The sequence below is a fragment of the Thalassophryne amazonica genome, chromosome 8 (genome assembly GCF_902500255.1).
Source record: "Thalassophryne amazonica chromosome 8, fThaAma1.1, whole genome shotgun sequence".
Classification (NCBI taxonomy): domain Eukaryota; kingdom Metazoa; phylum Chordata; class Actinopteri; order Batrachoidiformes; family Batrachoididae; genus Thalassophryne; species Thalassophryne amazonica.
Window position 1 is genome coordinate 49,605,597 of NC_047110.1, and position 21,641 is coordinate 49,627,237.

A 21,641-nucleotide genomic window follows, 5' to 3' on the forward strand; every position below is an offset into this window, starting at 1 on the left:
GTGCGTGTTCACAACAGTAAAGCTTTGTTATTTGACTTTCTTCATTGTCCGTTCATTTGCGCCCCCCGTTGTGGGTCCGTGTTCCTCACTTTCCCCAACAGGATATCTCGGCCAGCGTCATGGATCCCGAGGGGCGTCAACCGGCTGTTGAACGGCCAATGGAAGAACAGGGCGCACAGGCGTCCGTGGGAGGGGTGATCGGTGAGTTGCAGTGGATCCTCACCGCTTTCACGACTCGGTTGGATTTGATGACCGAGCAGAACGTCCTCCTGAACGGTCGACACTGTGCGTAACAGTGACGTTCCATTGGTCGTTCAACGACCCCTCCCACCTTCCCCTGAAGCATAGCCGTACGGAGGCTGTGTGGAGACGTGCGCGGATTTCCTTATGCAGTGTTCGCTCGTCTTCGCACAGCGTCCCGTCATGTACGCGACTGACGCTAGCAAAGTAGCTTATGTGATAAATCTGCTTCGTGGTGAGGCACGTGCTTGGGCTACAGCGCTCTGGGAGCAAAATTCACAGCTCCTTCAGACATATGATGGGTTTGTGAGGGAGTTCAGAACAGTGTTCGATCACCCTAATAGAGGAGAGACCGCTTCAGCCGCACTGCTGTCAATGAGACAGGGGCGCCGGAGCGCAGCTGCCTATGCAGTCGACTTCCGCATCGCGGCTGCGAGGTCCGGCTGGAATAGCACTGCCCTCCGCGCCGCCTTTGTAAACGGACTGTCGTTGGTCCTCAAGGAGCACCTGGTGGCTAAGGACGAACCGCGGGATTTAGATGGGCTCATCGATCTTGTCATACGATCGGTTAGAAGAGCGCCGTCGGGAACGAGACGAAGGGCGTGGCCGGGCACGCGTCGTCCCTCTCCCTTCCGGTTCCGACCGCGTTCCGCCCTCCCCACGCTCCACGGCCCCTGCGCTCCGTGCGGTTACAGCCCCCCCTGCTGACGAAGCTATGGACACGAGTAGGGCAACATTTAGGGCACCGGTTACACAAAGGAGGCTGGCCCACGGGGCGTGTTTTGTTTGTGGCTCGATTGAGCCTCAATTAAGAGACTGCCCCAAGCGGTTAAACACCAACGCCCGCCCCTAGAAACTGGGCTAGGGGTGGGCCGAGACATTCACGTGGGACACACCCACATCGCCACACGACTCCCAGTTACCATCCTGTATGAGGATTTAACCCTGAAGGCCCCAGCACTGGTGGACACGGGCTCAGAAGGGAATTTGCTAGACAGCAAATGGGCCAGGGAGATAGGGTTCCCTCTGGTGGCGCTTACCTCGCCTGTGCAGGTACGGGCGCTAGATGGCTCCCTACTCCCTCCAATCACTCACAAGACACCACCAGTAACTCTGGTGGTGTCGGGGAATCACCGGGAGGAGATCGAGTTTTTTGTGACTCCGGCCACCTCCCGTGTGATTTTAGGGTTCCCTTGGATGTTGAAACACAATCCCCGGATCGATTGGCCGTCCGGGGTAGTGGTTCAGTGGAGCGAGACCTGCCATCGGGTATGTTTAGGTTCCTCGGTTCCTCCCGGTTCCCAGGCCAGGGAGGAGGTCAGAGCCCCGCCCAATCTAGGGACGGTTCCGGTGCAGTACCATGACCTTGCGGAGGTGTTCAGCAAGGATCTGGCGCTCACCCTTCCCCTGCACCGCCCGTATGATTGTGCCATTGATTTGGTTCCAGGTGTTGAGTTCCCGTCCAGTAGGCTGTACAACCTCTCACAACCTGAACGCGAATCAATGAAGACCTACATCCGGGACTCTTTGGCTGCCGGGTTGATCCGGAATTCCACCTCCCCGATGGGTGCGGGTTTCTTTTTTGTGGGGAAAAAGGATGGCGGATTACGTCCAAGCATCGATTACAGGGGGCTGAACGAAATCACGGTTCGTAACCGATACCCCTTACCCTTGTTGGATTCGGTGTTCACGCCCCTGCATGGAGCTAAGATATTCACCAAGCTTGATCTTAGGAATGCGTATCATCTGGTTCGGATCCGGAAGGGAGACGAGTGGAAGACGGCATTTAACACCCCGTTAGGTCATTTTGAGTACCTGGTCATGCCGTTCGGTCTTACAAACGCTCCCGCGACGTTCCAAGCATTGGTTAATGATGTCTTGCGGGACTTCCTGCACCGATTCGTCTTCGTATATCTTGACGACATACTCATCTTTTCTCCGGATCCTGAGACCCATGTTCGACATGTACGTCAGGTCCTGCAGCGGTTATTGGAGAACCGGCTGTTTGTTAAGGGCGAGAAGTGTGAGTTTCACCGCACCTCTTTGTCCTTCCTGGGGTTCATCATCTCCCCCAACTCCGTCGCTCCTGATCCGGCCAAGGTTGCGGCGGTGAGAGACTGGCCCCAACCCACAAGCCGTAGGAAGCTGCAACAGTTCCTCGGCTTTGCTAATTCTACAGGAGGTTCATTAAGGGCTACAGTCAGGTAGTTAGCCCCCTGACAGCCCTGACCTCACCAAAAGTCCCCTTCACCTGGTCGGATCGTTGCGATGCCGCGTTCAAGGAGTTGAAACGGCGCTTCTCGTCTGCACCCATTCTGGTGCAGCCCGATCCTAGTCGCCAGTTAGTGGTTGAAGTGGACGCCTCGGACTCAGGGATAGGAGCCATGCTGTCCCAGAGCGGGAAGACCGATAAGGTCCTTCACCCGTGTGCCTATTTTTCCCGCAGGTTGACCCCGGCCGAACGGAACTATGACGTCGGCAATCGAGAACTCCTTGCGGTGAAAGAGGCTCTTGAGGAGTGGAGACATCTGTTGGAGGGAACGTCCGTGCCATTCACGGTTTTCACTGACCACCGGAACCTGGAGTATATCAGGACCGCCAAGCGGCTGAATCCCAGGCAAGCCCGCTGGTCACTGTTCTTCGGCTGTTTTGACTTCCGGATCACCTACCGTCCCGGGACCAAAAATCAAAGATCGGATGCTTTGTCCCGGGTACACGAAGACGAAGTCAGAATGGAGTCGTCGGCTCCCCCGGATCCCATCATCCCGGAGTCCACTATCGTGGCCACCCTCACCTGGGACGTGGAGAAGACCGTCCGGGAGGCCCTGGCACGAAACCCGGACCCCGGAACCGGGCCAAAGAATAGGCTCTACGTCCCACCAGAAGCAAGGGCTGCGGTCCTGGACTTCTGTCACGGTTCTAAGCTCCCCTGTCATCCTGGGGTGCGAAGAACCGTGGCAGTCGTCCGGCAGCGCTTCTGGTGGGCATCCCTGGAGACCGACGTCCGGGATTATATCCAGGCCTGTACCACCTGCGCCAGGGGCAAAGCCGACCACCGCAAGTCCTCAGGATTGCTACAGCCGCTGCCCGTACCTCATCGCCCCTGGTCTCACATCGGCCTGGATTTTGTCACGGGCCTCCCGCCGTCCCAGGGAAACACCGTCATCCTCACGATAGTGGACCGATTCTCCAAGGCGGCCCACTTCGTGGCCCTCCCGAAGCTCCCAACGGCCCAGGAGACAGCGGACCTCCTGGTCCACCACGTTGTCCGGCTGCATGGGATACCATCAGACATCGTCTCCGATCGCGGTCCCCAGTTCTCCTCGCATGTCTGGAGGAGCTTTTGCCGGGAACTGAGGGCCACGGTCAGTCTCTCGTCCGGGTATCACCCCCAAACCAATGGGCAAGCAGAACGGGCCAATCAAGAGATGGAGCAAACACTACGTTGTGTGACAGCCGCGCACCCGGCGGCCTGGAGTGCTCATCTGGCCTGGATCGAGTACGCCCACAACAGTCAAGTGTCGTCAGCCACCGGCCTCTCCCCTTTTGAGGTGTGTTTGGGGTATCAGCCCCCATTGTTTCCGGTGGTTGAGGGAGAGGTCGGTGTGCCCTCGGTCCAGGCCCACCTGCGGAAGTGCCGTCGGGTGTGGCGTGCCGCCCGTTCTGCTTTGTTGAGGGCCCGGACAAGGGCGAAGACCCATGCAGACCGGCGGCGGATCCCGGCCCCTACGTATCGCCCCGGGCAGGAAGTGTGGTTGTCCACCAAGGACATTCCACTGCAAGTGGCCTCCCCGAAATTGAAAGAACGATACATAGGACCGTACAAAATCCTCAAAATCATCAATCCCGCCGCAGTGAGGCTTCAGCTTCCGGCCTCACTGCGGATCCATCCCGTGTTCCATGTGTCAAGACTCAAACCGCATCACACCTCGCCCCTCTGCACTCCCGGTCCGGCGCCACCTCCTGCCCGGATCATCGACGGCGAGCCGGCTTGGACTGTGCGCCGGCTTCTAGATGTCCAACGGATGGGCCGGGGCTTTCAATACCTGGTGGACTGGAAGGGGTACGGCCCCGAAGAACGCTCCTGGGTGAAGAGGAGCTTCATCCTGGACCCGGCCCTCCTGGCCGACTTCTACCGCCGCCACCCGGACAAGCCCGGTCGGGCGCCAGGAGGCGCCCGTTGAGGGGGGGCTCCTGTTGTGTGGGCCGCTGAAGAGGAGGTACTGCTGGCCCACCACCACCAGAGGGCGCCCTGCCTGGAGTGCGGGCTCCAGGCACCAGAGGGCGCTGCCGCCTCATAGGAGCAGCCAAGGTGACAGCCGTCACCTATCAACTGAGACAGCTGACATCCATCAGCGGAGGGGTATATCAGCTGGACGGCATCTCCACCTCATTGCCGAGATATCGCTCTACCAAGGAGGTAATATACTCAGCCAATTGTGTTGTCTTCTTGACATAATACCTTGTTACTTTTGCGCAGATAGCGAGTGGAACAGCAGGAGACTGTACTGGACCTTATTGATAAGTACACACATTCCTGCACTAACCAGTGTTTTTCTGACGAGAGGTGGAGGTGGTTTTTCCACCCTACGTGTTGCTGGGTGCAGCCGCACCCACATCTGACTGTCTCTGTTCCTCGCCAGCAGTACCGGATCCGACGAGTGGAGGCAGTGGCCACCTGGGAGTTCGGGACTTGGCGGCTCCAGTATTCCTGGGGTTCGGTGGCAGAGGAAATCGGGTGGTTCCGGTTCGACTCGGACAGACGTCTCCTATCGTCGAGCCTGCCCACACGACACCATTGGAATTGGTTTATTTCCACAATTGTGATCTGTTGTGTTTGTTGTGTGTGTTCACAACAGTAAAGCCCCTTGTCATCAATCCTGTTTGTAATGTTCATGGACAGGAAGGCACAGTCAGTGACTGGAGGGTGTCCAGTTTGGTGACCTCCAAGTTGCATCTCTGCTTTTTGCAGATGATATGGTTCTGTTGGGTTCAGATGCACGCTTTGGATGCACACTGAGTAGTTTTGAGGCCGACTGTGAAGTGACTGGAATGCCAACTCCAAATCTGAGACCATGGGACTATGGGAAAATGGTAGATTGTGCCCTCTGCGTCAAGGGAGAGTTACTGCCCCAAGTATCTTTGGGTCTTGTTCACGAGTGGGGGTAAATTGGAGCGGGAGATCAACAGATGGATTGGGGCAGCGTCTGAAATTTTACAGACATACTGGACTGTCGTGGTAAAGAAGGAGCTGAGTTGATTTACGGTCCTCTCCTCACCTATGGTCATCGGCTTTGGGTAATGACGGAAAGAACAAGATAGTGGACACAAGCAGCAGAAATGAGATTACTCCATCGGTATCTGGGATTACAATCCTGGACAGGGTGAGAAGCTCGATTATCCAGGAGGGACTTGTAGCAGAGTGGCTACTTCTTTGCATCGAAAGGAGCCATCTGAGATGGTAAGGAGATCAGGTGAGGATGCTCCCTGGTTGTCTCCCTAAAGAGGTCTTCCAGGCACATCCAACTGGGAGGAGGTCCCAGGGGAGACCCAGGACATACTGGAGAGATTATATTTCCCAGCTGCCTTGGGAACGCCTTGGGATCCCCCGGGAAGAGTTACAGGGCTTTGCCGAAGATGGGAAGTGTGGGATAAGCTGCTTGCTCTGCTGGACCCGGATAAGTGACTGAAAATTAATGAATGAGTTTACCAATTACTTATGGGCACTTAAAATGGAAGGGCCATGTATAAAAATGTCTGTAATTGGGCAGCACACTCTCGTTTGGGGGGGGGTGTTTGCTAAAGAATATGAGGCATATGATGCCATAATCCTATCTCTTATGTCCCTATCAGCAACATGCCACTTTCTGTAAGTTTTTGGACAAATTACACGGCAAACTAAGTGAATGCAAAGAAAAAGTGATGATGTGGTGGAAAGCTGACATATTGCCGTTTGTTTATGACCCAGAGCTCAAACATGTCGAGGCAGTGGTGGAGGCAAGAGAACACAGCTGGCTAGGTGTGTAGGTTAACACTTACAGACACGACCTCTCCCATTTGCCTAGTCTTCCCTTCTCCACTGGGAACCGAAAAACCCCTGCACTTTTCACAACTGCTTCGGTGATTGCAGCTGAAAACAAAACAGTACACCATTATCAGTGTGAAGCTATGGTGTGTACATGTTGTGCAATGGCAGCCTGTCCCCGGAGGTTGTCAAATCCCGCAATATCACGGAGGGGTTCTAACGAGACTTCGCTGCCCTATTATTAAATGGTGCATGCTTTGTTAAAGTGTTGAATTACAGCAAAAGTTCTTGTAGAGGCAAGACTACACTGTCCAATACTTATGGACCAGAGTGTATTCAAACCATTATTTGCATGTTAAAATTTATTTAATTTATTTTAGCTCAGGCTGTACAGATTATGGGGCATATTTCTTTTCAATTTACAGGATGGAATTATATTAACACACAAGAACTCCATGTAAATGTCGAAGGAGGAGGAATATTTTATCGCCAATGTGTGATGATACAAAAAACCCCATCAAAATAACTGACCCCACTAAAACTTTATCACCCCCCAACACACACACACACACACACACACACACACACACACACACACACACACACACACACACACACACACACACACACACACACACACACACACACACACACACACACACACACACACTAATGCAATATATAAATCTGTTCCACACTACAGATCATAAACTGGAGTCCAAAGGTCAAACTTATTGAGATCCAAATGAGTGTGAATCCACTGAAGCGCATCGTTACACTTGACCTCGTCACACAAGGTACCATGTGATGCTTGCTCTTGTCCAAAGTCTCTAACCACAGCACTTATATAGACATTCGTACATGCAATATCAGAAGGTGGACCAACTCAGAGGCTTTTGTGTTTCTGAAACTGGCCGCTCGCAGACTGATTGTGGAATCAGAACTAGTCTCTCAGCTGATGTCTCAGCTGCATGGCAACTTTACAAATCACTTTCTCGTCAAAGGTTTAGGGTTAGTGTTCAATTTATATAAAAACAATACAAATCATAAAGATTTGGAACAGTTTGAAATTTTGAAAAAAATTATTCTGATTTGGTCCAAGTAGCGAAACTGCACATGGTCCCTTTTTAGATTGGCACATCAGGTTTGTGCCCTTCTGAAAGTCTTGTGCAGTATCACAATTCCGGAAAATATGATCTTCTGGAAATGGAGATTCCACGTAAAATGCGCACCAAGAAAAAGTAATTACCACAAAGTGGACGGGGAAAATTTACCAAAGTTTTGACAGTAATATCGATAATGGGAGCATTTCTGTGTAAGCCTATTTCACCCCAATTATTGTTTTTACAATGCTTAAATGAATTTCATCTTTTGAAATGTTTACAACTGTCACCTTTATTCGGTATTCTGTGTTCCAGGCTCATCTTTGTATGTTTGAATAAAATTAAAATAAAATTAAGATTGCCCAGCACTGCCCTACCATCAAAAATACTATATGTAAACAAAATATTTAAAAATAAACTACTTGTTTATTTGTGACAGAAGGTCTCCCCAAACACTCAGACCTCTGACATCAAAGTCTCCATCAGAAGCTTTCAAAGCTTTCAGTTCTTTCTGCACGTCCTCCCTCAGAGACGGACAGACCTCAAATAAGGCCAGAAAGCGCTGCGTCAGCTCCTCAAAGGACACGGTGGAGTTCATACCAATTTGAACCCATTCCCCTTCAGTTATACTGTACTCCATAGCAGAAGCCCATTTTTTCAGTACATCAGAGTACAAAACCCTGAATTTCCCGTGCTCCTTGGCAAGTTGCATTAGATGTGCAGTTGGCAGTGCACAACAAAGACGCTGCAGCAGGCTGCGCTTGTGCTGCAGCCAGTCCAAAAGAAAATCCTCTGAAGCATTTTCTGCAGCCAAGTTGTTCCCCGTCAGCAAAGCTGCAGCGATGACCAGACAGAAATGCTCCTCTGTTCCCTCACATCCCTGGAGGACAGAGTCTAAAAAATGTTCTGCCCCGCAGGCTTCATGGCCTTGGTCCAGCAAAGCATGGAGCCTTGCCATCAGCATCGCCCCCTGCACCTCGGCGTCAGCGCCTAGAGCAGAACTACTGGCAAGAGAGTCTATGACTGGATTCAGGACTTTACATGCAGATTTATACTCAATGATGTGGCTGCAAAATCCTGTCATATCCTCATCCTCACTCTGGGTGTCGAAGAACATTTTCAAGATGGAGCTCGGCAGAAAGGGGTTGTTTAAGAGCTTGACGAGCAACAAGTACTGGCACCAGCCAAGGTCAGAGAAGGAGACTGCCATGTAAGCAGGAAAAGCAGCTTGCAGACTCTGATTTGTGACCTGCAGCTGTTTCTCTGTGAGCCTCCTTATTGTGGAGTTATGGGCAAATCTGTGGTAAGCGTGTTCACAGTAGCGAGCCCACTGAAAGGCTCTGAGCACGGTTTGTTTGTCCCACTGCTCCACCTCGACGCTGTGCTCCGCCACTGCCAGCAGCTCCGTGGTGCTCGCCACATTCTTCAGCACTGCCTCCATGTGGCGCTGTGTGCGTTCAGAGATCAGTGATGGAGAGTCACTGTAAATGAGAGAGAAAAAGACATAAAGTCATCCTCACCACTTCCTCCATGTGCCAGGTCTGCATGTTACTATGTTCCATGCAGTTTGCAAATCAGAAATATTCCATAATTGAATGTAGATGATATTGGAATTCTGCCACCGTGCATGACTCCTAAAAGTGCAAAATGCTGTGGTCTGGAAGCACCACTCAATTTCTCACAAATATTAAACCCCAACACTTACCCTATCCCTAAGCCATTTAAGATACAATAATCTGTAAGGTTGCTACACAGCTGAGATATCACATTTACACACTAGGAGTGCAAAAAAAAAAAATCCAGTTTGTCTCAGTTTACAAACTACACAGAACAGCTGCACAAGCAATTTCAGGGCAATTCAACAAATTTTTAATGATGAGCTAAAATATGGCCAGATTTTGCTGTCATTTTAATTCCATTACCATAGAACTGTCTTTGCTTCCAAAGGTTGTGGCTTGTTATTTGTTGTCGTGCGTTACCTGTGCTGCTCCACAGCCTGTCCAGTGGATTTTTATTTTATTTTTTAGCACTGTTGTCGTGCGTTACCTGTGCTGCTCCACAGCCTGTCCAGTGGATTTTGATTTTGATTTTATTTTTTTGGGCGCTGTTGTCGTGCGTTACCTGTGCTGCTCCACAGCCTGTCCAGTGGATTTTTATTTTTATTTTATTTTATTTTTTAGCACTGTTGTTGTGCGTTACCTGTGCTGCTCCACAGCCTGTCTAGTGGATTTTTATTTTATTTTAGCACTGTTGTCGTGCGTTACCTGTGCTGCTCCACAGCCTGTCTAGTGGATTTTTATTTTGTTTTAGCACTGTTGTCGTGCGTTGCCTGTGCTGCTCCACAGCCTGTCCAGTGGATTTTGATTTTGATTTTATTTTTTTTGTCACTGTTGTCGTGTGTTACCTGTGCTGCTCCACAGCCTGTCTAGTGGATTTTTATTTTATTTTTTACCACTGTTGTCGTGTGTTACCTGTGCTGCTCCGCAGCCTGTCCAGTGGATTTTTATTTTATTATTTTATTTTATTTATTTATTTATTTATTTTTTTTTATCACTGTTGTCGTGCGTTACCTGTGCTGCTCCACAGCCTGTCCAGTGGATTTTTATTTTATTTTTTAGCACTGTTGTCGTGCGTTACCTGTGCTGCTCCACAGCCTGTCCAGTGGATTTTTATTTTATTTTTTACCACTGTTGTCGTGCGTTACCTGTGCTGCTCCACAGCCTGTCCAGTGGATTTTTATTTTTATTTTATTTTTTGGGCGCTGTTGTCGTGCGTTACCTGTGCTGCTCCACAGCCTGTCCAGTGGATTTTTATTTAGCGCTGTTGTCGTGCGTTACCTGTGCTGCTCCACAGCCTGTCTAGTGGATTTTTATTTTGTTTTAGCACTGTTGTCGTGCGTTGCCTGTGCTGCTCCACAGCCTGTCCAGTGGATTTTTATTTTTATTTTATTTTTTAGCACTGTTGTTGTGCGTTACCTGTGCTGCTCCACAGCCTGTCCAGTGGATTTTTATTTTGTTTTAGCACTGTTGTTGTGCGTTACCTGTGCTGCTCCACAGCCTGTCTAGTGGATTTTTATTTTGTTTTAGCACTGTTGTCGTGCGTTACCTGTGCTGCTCCACAGCCTGTCTAGTGGATTTTTATTTTGTTTTAGCACTGTTGTTGTGCGTTACCTGTGCTGCTCCACAGCCTGTCTAGTGGATTTTTATTTTGTTTTAGCACTGTTGTTGTGCGTTACCTGTGCTGCTCCACAGCCTGTCTAGTGGATTTCTATTTTGTTTTAGCACTGTTGTCGTGCGTTACCTGTGCTGCTCCACAGCCTGTCTAGTGGATTTTTATTTTGTTTTAGCACTGTTGTCGTGCGTTGCCTGTGCTGCTCCACAGCCTGTCCAGTGGATTTTTATTTTTATTTTATTTTTTAGCACTGTTGTTGTGCGTTACCTGTGCTGCTCCACAGCCTGTCTAGTGGATTTTTATTTTATTTTAGCACTGTTGTCGTGCGTTACCTGTGCTGCTCCACAGCCTGTCTAGTGGATTTTTATTTTGTTTTAGCACTGTTGTCGTGCGTTGCCTGTGCTGCTCCACAGCCTGTCCAGTGGATTTTTATTTTTATTTTATTTTTTAGCACTGTTGTTGTGCGTTACTGTGCTGCTCCACAGCCTGTCTAGTGGATTTTTATTTTATTTTAGCACTGTTGTCGTGCGTTACCTGTGCTGCTCCACAGCCTGTCTAGTGTCGGATTCCCTGTTTGGGAATCCGCTAGCTTAGCGTAGCTACTAGCTCTTAGCCGTTTTAGCATGGCGGCTTCTCCTGTCTCTCCCGTACTTTTCTGCTCTGGGTGTGAAATGTTTAGTTATTCCTCGGCCTCTTTTAGCAGTAACGGTACATGTAATAAGTGCAGCTTATTCGTAGCTTTGGAGGCCAGGCTGGGCGAATTGGAGGCTCGGCTCCGCACCGTGGAAAATTCTACAGCTAGCCAGGCCCCTGTAGTCGGTGCGGACCAAGGTAGCTTAGCCGCCGTTAGTTCCCCCCTGGCAGACCCCGTGCAGTCGGGAAGGCAGGCTGACTGGGTGACTGTGAGGAGGAAGCGTAGCCCTAAACAGAAGCCCCGTGTACACCGTCAACCCGTTCACATCTCTAACCGTTTTTCCCCACTCGACGATACACTCGCCGAGGATCAAACTCTGGTTATTGGCGACTCTGTTTTGAGAAATGTGAAGTTAGCGACACCAGCAACCATTGTCAATTGTCTTCCGGGGGCCAGAGCAGGCGACATCGAAGGACATTTGAAATTGCTGGCTAAGGCTAAGCGTAAATTTGGTAAGATTGTAATTCACGTCGGCAGTAATGACACTCGGTTACGCCAATCGGAGGTCACTAAAATTAACATTGAATCGGTGTGTAACTTTGCAAAAACAATGTCGGACTCTGTTGTTTTCTCTGGGCCCCTCCCCAATCAGACCGGGAGTGACATGTTTAGCCGCATGTTCTCCTTGAATTGCTGGCTGTCTGAGTGGTGTCCAAAAAATGAGGTGGGCTTCATTGATAATTGGCAAAGCTTCTGGGGAAAACCTGGTCTTGTTAGGAGAGACGGCATCCATCCCACTTTAGAGGGAGCAGCTCTCATTTCTAGAAATCTGGCCAATTTTTTGGGATCCTCCAAACTGTGACTGTCTAGCGTTGGGACCAGGAGGCAGAGCTGTGGTCTTATACACCTCTCTGCAGCTTCTCTCCCCCTGCCATCCCCCTATTACCCCATCCCCGTAGAGACGGTGCCTGCTCCCAGACCACCAATAACTAGCAAAAATCTATTTAAGCATAAAAATTCAAAAAGAAAAAATAATATAGCACCTTCAATTGCACCACAGACTAAAACAGTTAAATGTGGTCTATTAAACATTAGGTCTCTTTCTTCTAAGTCCCTGTTGGTAAATGATATAATAATTGATCAACGTATTGATTTATTCTGCCTAACAGAAACTTGGTTACAGCAGGATGAATATGTTAGTTTAAATGAGTCAACACCCCCGAGTCACACTAACTGTCAGAATGCTCGTAGCACGGGCCGGGGCGGAGGATTAGCAGCAATCTTCCATTCCAGCTTATTAATTAATCAAAAACCTAGGCAGAGCTTTAATTCATTTGAAAGCTTGTCTCTTAGTCTTGTCCATCCAAATTGGAAGTCCCAAAAACCAGTTTTATTTGTTATTATCTATCGTCCACCTGGTCGTTACTGTGAGTTTCTCTGTGAATTTTCAGACCTTTTGTCTGACTTAGTGCTTAGCTCAGATAAGATAATTATAGTGGGCGATTTTAACATCCACACAGATGCTGAGAATGACAGCCTCAACACTGCATTTAATCTATTATTAGACTCTATCGGCTTTGCTCAAAAAGTAAATGAGTCCACCCACCACTTTAATCATATTTTAGATCTTGTTCTGACTTATGGTATGGAAATAGAAGACTTAACAGTATTCCCTGAAAACTCCCTTTTGTCTGATCATTTTTTAATAACATTTACATTTACCCTGATGGACTACCCTGCAGTGGGGAATAAGTTTCATTACACTAGAAGTCTTTCAGAAAGCGCTGTAACTAGGTTTAAGGATATGATTCCTTCTTTATGTTCTCTAATGTCATATACCAACACAGAGCAGAGTAGCTACCTAAACTCTGTAAGGGAGTTAGAGTATCTTGTCAATAGTTTTACATCCTCATTGAAGACAACTTTGGATGCTGTAGCTCCTCTGAAAAAGAGAGCTTTAAATCAGAAGTGTCTGACTCCGTGGTATAACTCACAAACTCGTAGCTTAAAGCAGATAACCCGTAAGTTGGAGAGGAAATGGCGTCTCACTAATTTAGAAGATCTTCACTTAGCCTGGAAAAAGAGTTTGTTGCTCTATAAGAAAGCCCTTCGTGAAGCTAGGACATCTTTCTACTCATCACTAATTGAAGAAAATAAGAACAACCCCAGGTTTCTTTTCAGCACTGTAGCCAGGCTGACAAAGAGTCAGAGCTCTATTGAGCTGAGTATTCCATTAACTTTAACTAGTAATGACTTCATGACTTTCTTTGCTAACAAAATTTTGACTATTAGAGAAAAAATTACTCATAACCATCCCAAAGATGTATCGTTATCTTTGGCTGCTTTCAGTGATGCCGGTATTTGGTTAGACTCTTTCTCTCCGATTGTTCTGTCTGAGTTATTTTCATTAGTTACTTCATCCAAACCATCAACATGCTTATTAGACCCCATTCCTGCCAGGCTGCTCAAGGAAGTCCTACCATTATTTAATGCTTCAATCTTAAATATGATCAATCTATCTTTGTTAGTTGGTTATGTACCACAGGCCTTTAAGGTGGCAGTAATTAAACCATTACTTAAAAAGCCATCACTTGACCCAGCTATCTTAGCTAATTATAGGCCAATCTCCAACCTTCCTTTTCTCTCAAAGATTCTTGAGAGGGTAGTTGTAAAACAGCTAACTGATCACCTGCAGAGGAATGGTCTATTTGAAGAGTTTCAGTCAGGTTTTAGAATTCATCATAGTACAGAAACAGCATTAGTGAAGGTTACAAATGATCTTCTTATGGCTTCGGACAGTGGACTTATCTCTGTGCTTGTTCTGTTGGACCTCAGTGCTGCTTTTGATACTGTTGACCATAAAATTTTATTACAGAGATTAGAGCATGTCATAGGTATTAAAGGCATTGCGCTGCGGTGGTTTGAATCATATTTGTCTAATAGATTACAGTTTGTTCATGTAAATGGGGAATCTTCTTCACAGACTAAAGTTAATTATGGAGTTCCACAAGGTTCTGTGCTAGGACCAATTTTATTCACTTTATACATGCTTCCCTTGGGCAGTATTATTAGACGGTATTGCTTAAATTTTCATTGTTACGCAGATGATACCCAGCTTTATCTATCCATGAAGCCAGAGGATACGCACCAATTAGCTAAACTGCAGGATTGTCTTACAGACATAAAGACATGGATGACCTCTAATTTCCTGCTTTTAAACTCAGATAAAACTGAAGTTATTGTACTTGGCCCCACAAATCTTAGAAGCATGGTGTCTAACCAGATCGTTACTCTGGATGGCATTTCCCTGATCTCTAGTAATACTGTGAGAAATCTTGGAGTTATTTTTGATCAGGATATGTCATTCAAAGCGCATATTAAACAAATATGTAGGACTGCCTTTTTGCATTTACGCAATATCTCTAAAATCAGAAAGGTCTTGTCTCAGAGTGATGCTGAAAAACTAATTCATGCATTTGTTTCCTCTAGGCTGGACTATTGTAATTCATTATTATCAGGTTGTCCTAAAAGTTCCCTAAAAAGCCTTCAGTTGGTTCAGAATGCTGCAGCTAGAGTACTGACTGGGACTAGCAGGAGAGAGCATATCTCACCCGTGTTGGCCTCCCTTCATTGGCTTCCTGTTAATGCTAGAATAGAATTTAAAATTCTTCTTCTTACTTATAAGGTTTTGAATAATCAGGTCCCATCTTATCTTAGGGACCTCATAGTACCATATTACCCCATTAGAGCGCTTCGCTCTCAGACTGCGGGCTTACTTGTAGTTCCTAGGGTTTGTAAGAGTAGAATGGGAGGCAGAGCCTTCAGCTTTCAGGCTCCTCTCCTGTGGAACCAGCTCCCAATTCAGATCAGGGAGACAGATACCCTCTCTACTTTTAAGATTAGGCTTAAAACTTTCCTTTTCGCTAAGGCTTATAGTTAGGGCTGGATCGGGTGACCCTGGACCATCCCTTGGTTATGTTGCTTTAGACGTAGACTGTGTTTCATAATTATTGTATGGCCTTGCCTTGCAATGTGGAGCGCCTTGGGGCAACTGTTTGTTGCGATTTGGCGCTATACAAGAAAAAAGTTGATTGGTTGATTATTTGGCCTTTTCACTGCATTTTCAATGATGATCAAAATCCATCTAACTTATGAAATGTACAAACCTAAAGTTAATCAAACACTACATCTATATTATAATAGCCAAATGGCCTCTGCGTACATGTGTGCAGCTTCGTTCATGCAAAAACTGGGGCGAGCTGACATTTGCCATTTTGTATGCTTATGTATTTTGGGTCAAGGATGAATGCTGCAAAAAGAGAAAGTTGATAGGACAAATATTTTTGGAGAAATTACCAATTTTAGCTAACCAATAAACAATGGACATTGTGCTGCAGTGCACCATGGGAGTTCAGGGTTCTGAGGTTTTAAATGATGTTATTGAGGTTCGTGTTAGCTTAACAGTGTTGTTAGTGTTATGGATTTATTGTGTTTTTGTAGTTCAATTAGCTTAGTCAGTTTAATTGTTATATTGCTCTTACCATGAGTGATTTAAAGTGTAGGTGACACCAAAAAATGTGCACAAATAATCACTAAAAATGATGAAATGTTGATGTTTTAAAAAAATCCTGAACAATAAAAGCCAATAAAAAGTGTGCAGGTGAAAGATAAGCTATAGCTGTCTGAAACCTGTGCTCTATTTCAGCTCTGTTCAGCCCTCAGCCGTGGCCATATTGTTACTACATCATCATCAGAACAGCACCTGCTGATTCAAGCCCAAATCAACTGTAAACACAGTGGAGGTCGAGCTGTTTTTGGACGATTTTTTTTTCTAGTGTGGAGCTTTAAAAAAAAAAAAAAAAGTCCAGTCTGGAGGACAATTTTTTTTTCTAGTGTGGAGCTTTTTTTTTAAAAGTCCAGTCTGAAGGTGTTTCTGAAGCAGCTGTGGAGGACACAGGATTTATGGTTTTGAGTCTTATTTAGATGACAATAAACTTTGGAGGAAAACCTTCAGTCTGACAACAGTGACAATATTGGCAGAGTTCAGAACATAGAATGGCAATTATAAAAAATAAATAAATAATGCATGTGATTTTGGCATGGGTGGAGGTGATAAACTTTTTTTGTCAGCTCTTTGGTCGTAATCAACCTGATTAAAATAAATAGTTTTACTATCTGTGACATAAGAAAAAAAAAGTGATGAGGAAGTGTGCTTTTTTGTTTTGTTGTTTAATTTTAGTCTTAAATATTCATGAAAACATGGCATTATGTGTCATCTACACTTTAAGTCTCATCTTGGAAACTGTAGTGAAAACTGTAGTAATTTTAATGTCTTCAGCCACTGTCTTTTTTTTGGGTCAAATTAAAAGCACTTGCTTACTTGCTGTGTGTGCATATAACTTCAATCACACCAAAACTGTGGACAGCTGACGTTTACCATTTGGCATGTTTATGTATTCTGAGTCAAGGACAAATACTACCAAAATGGAACATTGATAGGGCAAATATTTTTGGAGGAGCTACTGATAGTAGCTAACAACACTGAACAATGGATGTTGCTAACTGCATTATGGACTCACACACCATTCCAGCAGGAGGTGGTAAGTCATCATCATCTATATTATAATAGCCAAGTGGCCTCTGTGTGCATGTACTATATGGCTTTGACCATGCAAAAAACAGGGACAAATGACATTTCTGAAAACAGAAAGTTGATAGGATAAATACTTTAGAAGATATTACTAATTTTAGCTAACCAATAAACAATGTTGGGCTTCGATGCACCATGGAAGTTTGGGGTTTTATATGTTATTGTGGTCAGTTTAGATAAGTTATGTTGCTCTTACTATGAGTGAGTTAAGTATTATGCTGGCACCATGAGTGAAATGTGTAGGCTTTTTAGTGTCTTCTGCCATGGTCTATTTGTCAAATTAAAAGCACCTGCTTACATCAGAATGCAGAAAAGACAAACAGGTGTGCGTGCGTGCGTGCAGGCAATTTCCTTTTTGCTAAAGCTTATAGTTAGGGCTGGATCAGGTGACCCTGAACCATCCCTTAGTTATGCTGCTATAGACGTAGACTGCTGGGGGGTTCCCATGATGCACTGTTTCTTTCTCTTTTTGCTCTGTATGCACCACTCTGCATTTAATCATTAGTGATCGATCTCTGCTCCCCTCCACAGCATGTCTTTTTCCTGGTTCTCTCCCTCAGCCCCAACCAGTCCCAGCAGAGGACTGCCCCTCCCTGAGCCTGGTTCTGCTGGAGGTTTCTTCCTGTTAAAAGGGAGTTTTTCCTTCCCACTGTAGCCAAGTGCTTGCTCACAGGGGGTCATTTTGACCGTTGGGGTTTTACATAATTATTGTATGGCCTTGCCTTACAATATAAAGCGCCTTGGGGCAACTGTTTGTTGTGATTTGGCGCTATATAAAAAAATTGATTGATTGATAGATAGTTTCCAGAGTAGAAAGTTACCGCTTTGAGACCACCCGTGCTCATTCTCAATGTAATGTCGAAATGTGTCAAGGGCATCCAATATAAAACTTGTGCCAAATCAACATGCAGATCCATCTTGGATCTGTTGCAGGGAAAAAAGGTGAAGCTAGGAATTTATTTTTTCCTTTGTAAGAAAGTCTGTTTTTAATGAAATTGTACCTCATTAATTCTGTTAATATTTTGACTTCCAAAATAGTCTTTCAGGGTTGTCCCATCATGCATTGCACATGGTATGGTTCCAGTCTCAGTAGCGCCTGTGTTAATGTCAACATTAGCATTGTTTCTACATAGAACTTAAGTGTGAAAACATCAGTACTCGGAAAAAATCTTGAATGTCAATGTACTGTATGAATATAATTAAGTTCCAGTTTAATTTAATTCATATAGCACCAAATCACAACATGTCGCCCCAAGTCCAGCATGTAATTTACACTGTAGAAAAAAAACATTTCATCCAAAGCTTTTAACTGTTTTGTGTACATTGTTAATTTATATTTTACAGCAATACCCATACAGTGTGCCTAATCTGTTATCATGTTTTTTAAATTATATATTATTATATATTTCATACTATTACACTTAACTCTGCTTAATTTGCTGTACTTAACTACACACAGAAAAAAGTTCGTAACACCTGCGTTGATGATTGACTTTCATGCATCTGTTAACAGCAAAGTGCATATAGGCTGAAACTGGAACCACACCACGTGCACAATGCATTTGCAGACTGAAATTGCCTAATAATGTACAAGCCATCACAAATGTGATAAATTAGCTTTTGTATGCAAAGTTGCACAAATAATGTTTCCGAATGGCCCTGTCACACCTTGACGATTTAGCCTGCGTATGCTGACTTATTAAAAATTTGGCGACTATGCTAGCGTACGTCGAATAAGTTATGGGTAAGTTTTGTATAAGTTAAAAACACATTGAAGCACGCTGGTATATGCCGTAGAATGGAGAGGTCATTGAAAAAATTTGTGCATGCACAATATTTTCTATGCATACCAGTGTATGGCTGATACGTCCTGCATACTCGGACCATAAGTTATAGGTAAGTTATACATACGCTCACACATTACTCGTAAGTTCCTCATGAGTCAAAATACAGAGATAATGCCTAGTGCAACCAAAACTTATTTATAACCTTTGAGTAACGTATTTTCAACCTATGTGAACCTTATATCAAATGCATACTGACATATGTAAACATATCTGACATGTTCCCAGCGACCACAGAACTTACTGAACGTGTCAGCTACCGTATAATGGTGTATTGACAACTTTTAGGCTGTTTTCTTCTTGCAAGGGTCGGCTGAGAGGAGGTGGATGCTCCGAACGCAGGTGCCGATGCCCAAGCGGCGTTGGAACTGGCATCATCTCCTTCAGAGGGAGAGCGTGTGGGTAATGGTGTGGGTGATCATGTATCCTCCTTGTGTCCATGTCCACAACCACAACCAGGAGAGTTCTTGGCAGCGTTCTCTGAAGTTTGTTTCGGCATGACAAGATGTTGATTCTGCAATGCCTCGTGTGGTGATTTGAATTGTCCAGCGGCAGCCATTTTAAGGGCTATGGCACGTGACCATCAGTGATATGCTGCCACACGCTTTACATAAATGAAACTATTGTTGGGCATAAGTTGCAAATGCCAGCAATACAGTAAGCATTCATTGGTGTAAGTTATATATTGACTCAGTCACACATACAGGAACTCTGCCTGTGAGGTCTTAGCAACGTGCTTAGCAACGCAGGCTGGTGTGTAAACAATCCATAGCGGACAATGTAAATTGATGCAAGTTATTTCATTTTCACCACTATTTTGTTTTTTTAATGCCTCAGTAACGCGAGGCAGTGGTTTGTACTAACAAAGCGAGAAAGAATATTAAAATCTGTCATGAAACACCAAGAGGATTCTGCGTCACAATGATCATGCATTACATTGGGGGAAATAATCAGCAGCTGGCCCCTCCTGGCACAGACCAGCAATTCACAATGTATACGTGACATAAATGATATAAAATACAAAAATACATGGTGTGTCTATGAGGTAGGAATAATATCAGGATATTCACTGAACATCTGGCCATTGTGTAGGATCATTTTTCTGTCGTCCAGCTTTGTGTTGGTACGGATGAGATGTCAGTCCTGCTGCTGCTAATTTGGTTTTATATGGCTCCCGGGTGATATTATCCAAACCCTCTGAATAGTTGAAGGCCACAGTAAAGTCCCAACAACAAAAATATAACGAAATTCAAACAAATAATTACTTAAATCTGGAATTCAAAAGCAAATACCACTCCCACATACACAATGCATCTCTATGGTAAAACACACCAACAGCCGCTGAGTTTCACACCAGCGACGGACCTGACGCGGAAGTAAAGTGGCAGTGACGTGGCCGCGACCAAATCAATAAGGAAACATTATATACAAGTTATAAATATAACATGTATATGTCCCCCTTGTTATGAATACACTATGTATACACACATCACTGACAAAAAAATGATAGTTCAGCATATGCCAGCGTTTTTGATACGTTAGCATAAGTTGGCTAAATCGTCAAGGTGTGACAGGCCCATGAATTTCACAAATTTACATAACTGAAAAATACCTACCCTTGTGACTGCTAAGTACACCTTTATTGTTGTTATGATAGTGTTCCACACATTTTACAAACCTGGGCAAATGTAATAAAAAGAAAAGAAAAATCCCATTTCTGGAAGTGCTGCCAGAATCGTAACTAGGCTCTGAATCAATCTCCTGCCTAGGAAGTTGGCACATTATTTTATCTTAACTGGTTTAAACTGGTTTGTATTTAAGATTAGAATACCTTCGGATTAGGTATATTTGTAAAATACATATAAAACATTTGGAAATACAAATAATACTTCCAGTTGTGGAATGTGTCCAGATCCCCTTGAGGAATGGAGGAAGTTTGAAAAATGTGCATATTATTTGTTTTTAAGTTACAATTTAACAAGGTTGGCATTTTTCAGCTTTTTTTTTTTTCCAGATTTGTGTTATCAGGCTAACTAGCGTTTTGGTTTTTAACACGTTTCCAAACACGGACCTGTTTTAAGTGCGCCGTTAAAAGTGGATATGACGCACAAGTTTCTCTGATATTTACTAAAAGTAAATTTGCAGTTGACCAGAACTTACTTTCATTTTTCTCTCACTTCGGTCTTTTCCTGCTGGTTGCATCACTGCGCATGTGTGTACTGAGGTCGTCGTCTTCAGTTCCTTCAAAATAAAAGGGAAATAACTTTATTTTCCGTAGGACCGCAGACTGTGTATGTACGTGTATATACACAGTCTTTGACTATGTAGCAGGTGGCTGTTTTCTGTTGCCAGTTTTCTTACCAACCTGTGTGTTTGTTTCACATCTCAATGCAAAATTCCCACTGAAATCATTTGTTTTTAATCATCCGAAAGTGATTGTTTTTTAAAGTAAAAGAAAATAATCTCATTTTTCAAATAGAAATGTTTTAACATTACCAGTTACATTTTTGTTGACCCGCTAATTAAAAATAAAATAAAAAAGTTATAAGGTCTAAGGTGCTGAAAACACACACACACACACACACACACACACACACACACACACACACACACACACACACACACACACACAAAATGTTTCTCAGCTGTAAGCACCCGATAACCCCACAGTGTAACTATTTAAATATATTTGACAACAGACGCCAAAAGTTGTATTATTGAGTGGACAAACAGCGCCCCTGGGAGGACAGAACCTGTAATGTAGTAATTGTCTTCTGCCAGAATATTCACCCACATCTCTTCTTCTTCAACAGTATAACTCAAAAACGTATGATCACATGTTCATCCAACTCAGTGGAGGGGAGGAGCATATGGAGCAGGTCCTGACCTCCCTGACCTCCTGCTACGGGGCGATCCTACCTGACACATGAGCTGTGTAAATGACACGCCAGTGCGACATAGTGAAAGATCACAC

The 21,641-nt window shown here is 45.1% G+C and overlaps 1 protein-coding gene across 1 annotated transcript; it reads right to left on the minus strand.

The window, feature by feature from the left end:
* Positions 1–7,516: 7,516 nt before the first annotated feature.
* fancf (FA complementation group F) lies at positions 7,517–20,876 on the minus strand. The gene is made up of 2 exons (XM_034176170.1): positions 20,828–20,876; positions 7,517–8,849 (listed from the first exon to the last, which is right to left on the minus strand). Exon 2 carries the CDS (start codon positions 8,807–8,809, stop codon positions 7,787–7,789), a length of 1,023 nt encoding a protein of 340 aa, XP_034032061.1. The 5' UTR covers positions 8,810–8,849; positions 20,828–20,876; the 3' UTR covers positions 7,517–7,786.
* Between the last annotated feature and the right edge of the window lie 765 nt (positions 20,877–21,641).

Coding starts and splice junctions, on each gene's coding strand:
- fancf (XM_034176170.1), bottom strand. CDS start 8,809: ATGGAGGCAGTGCTGAAGAATGTGGCGAGCACCACGGAGCTGCTGGCA.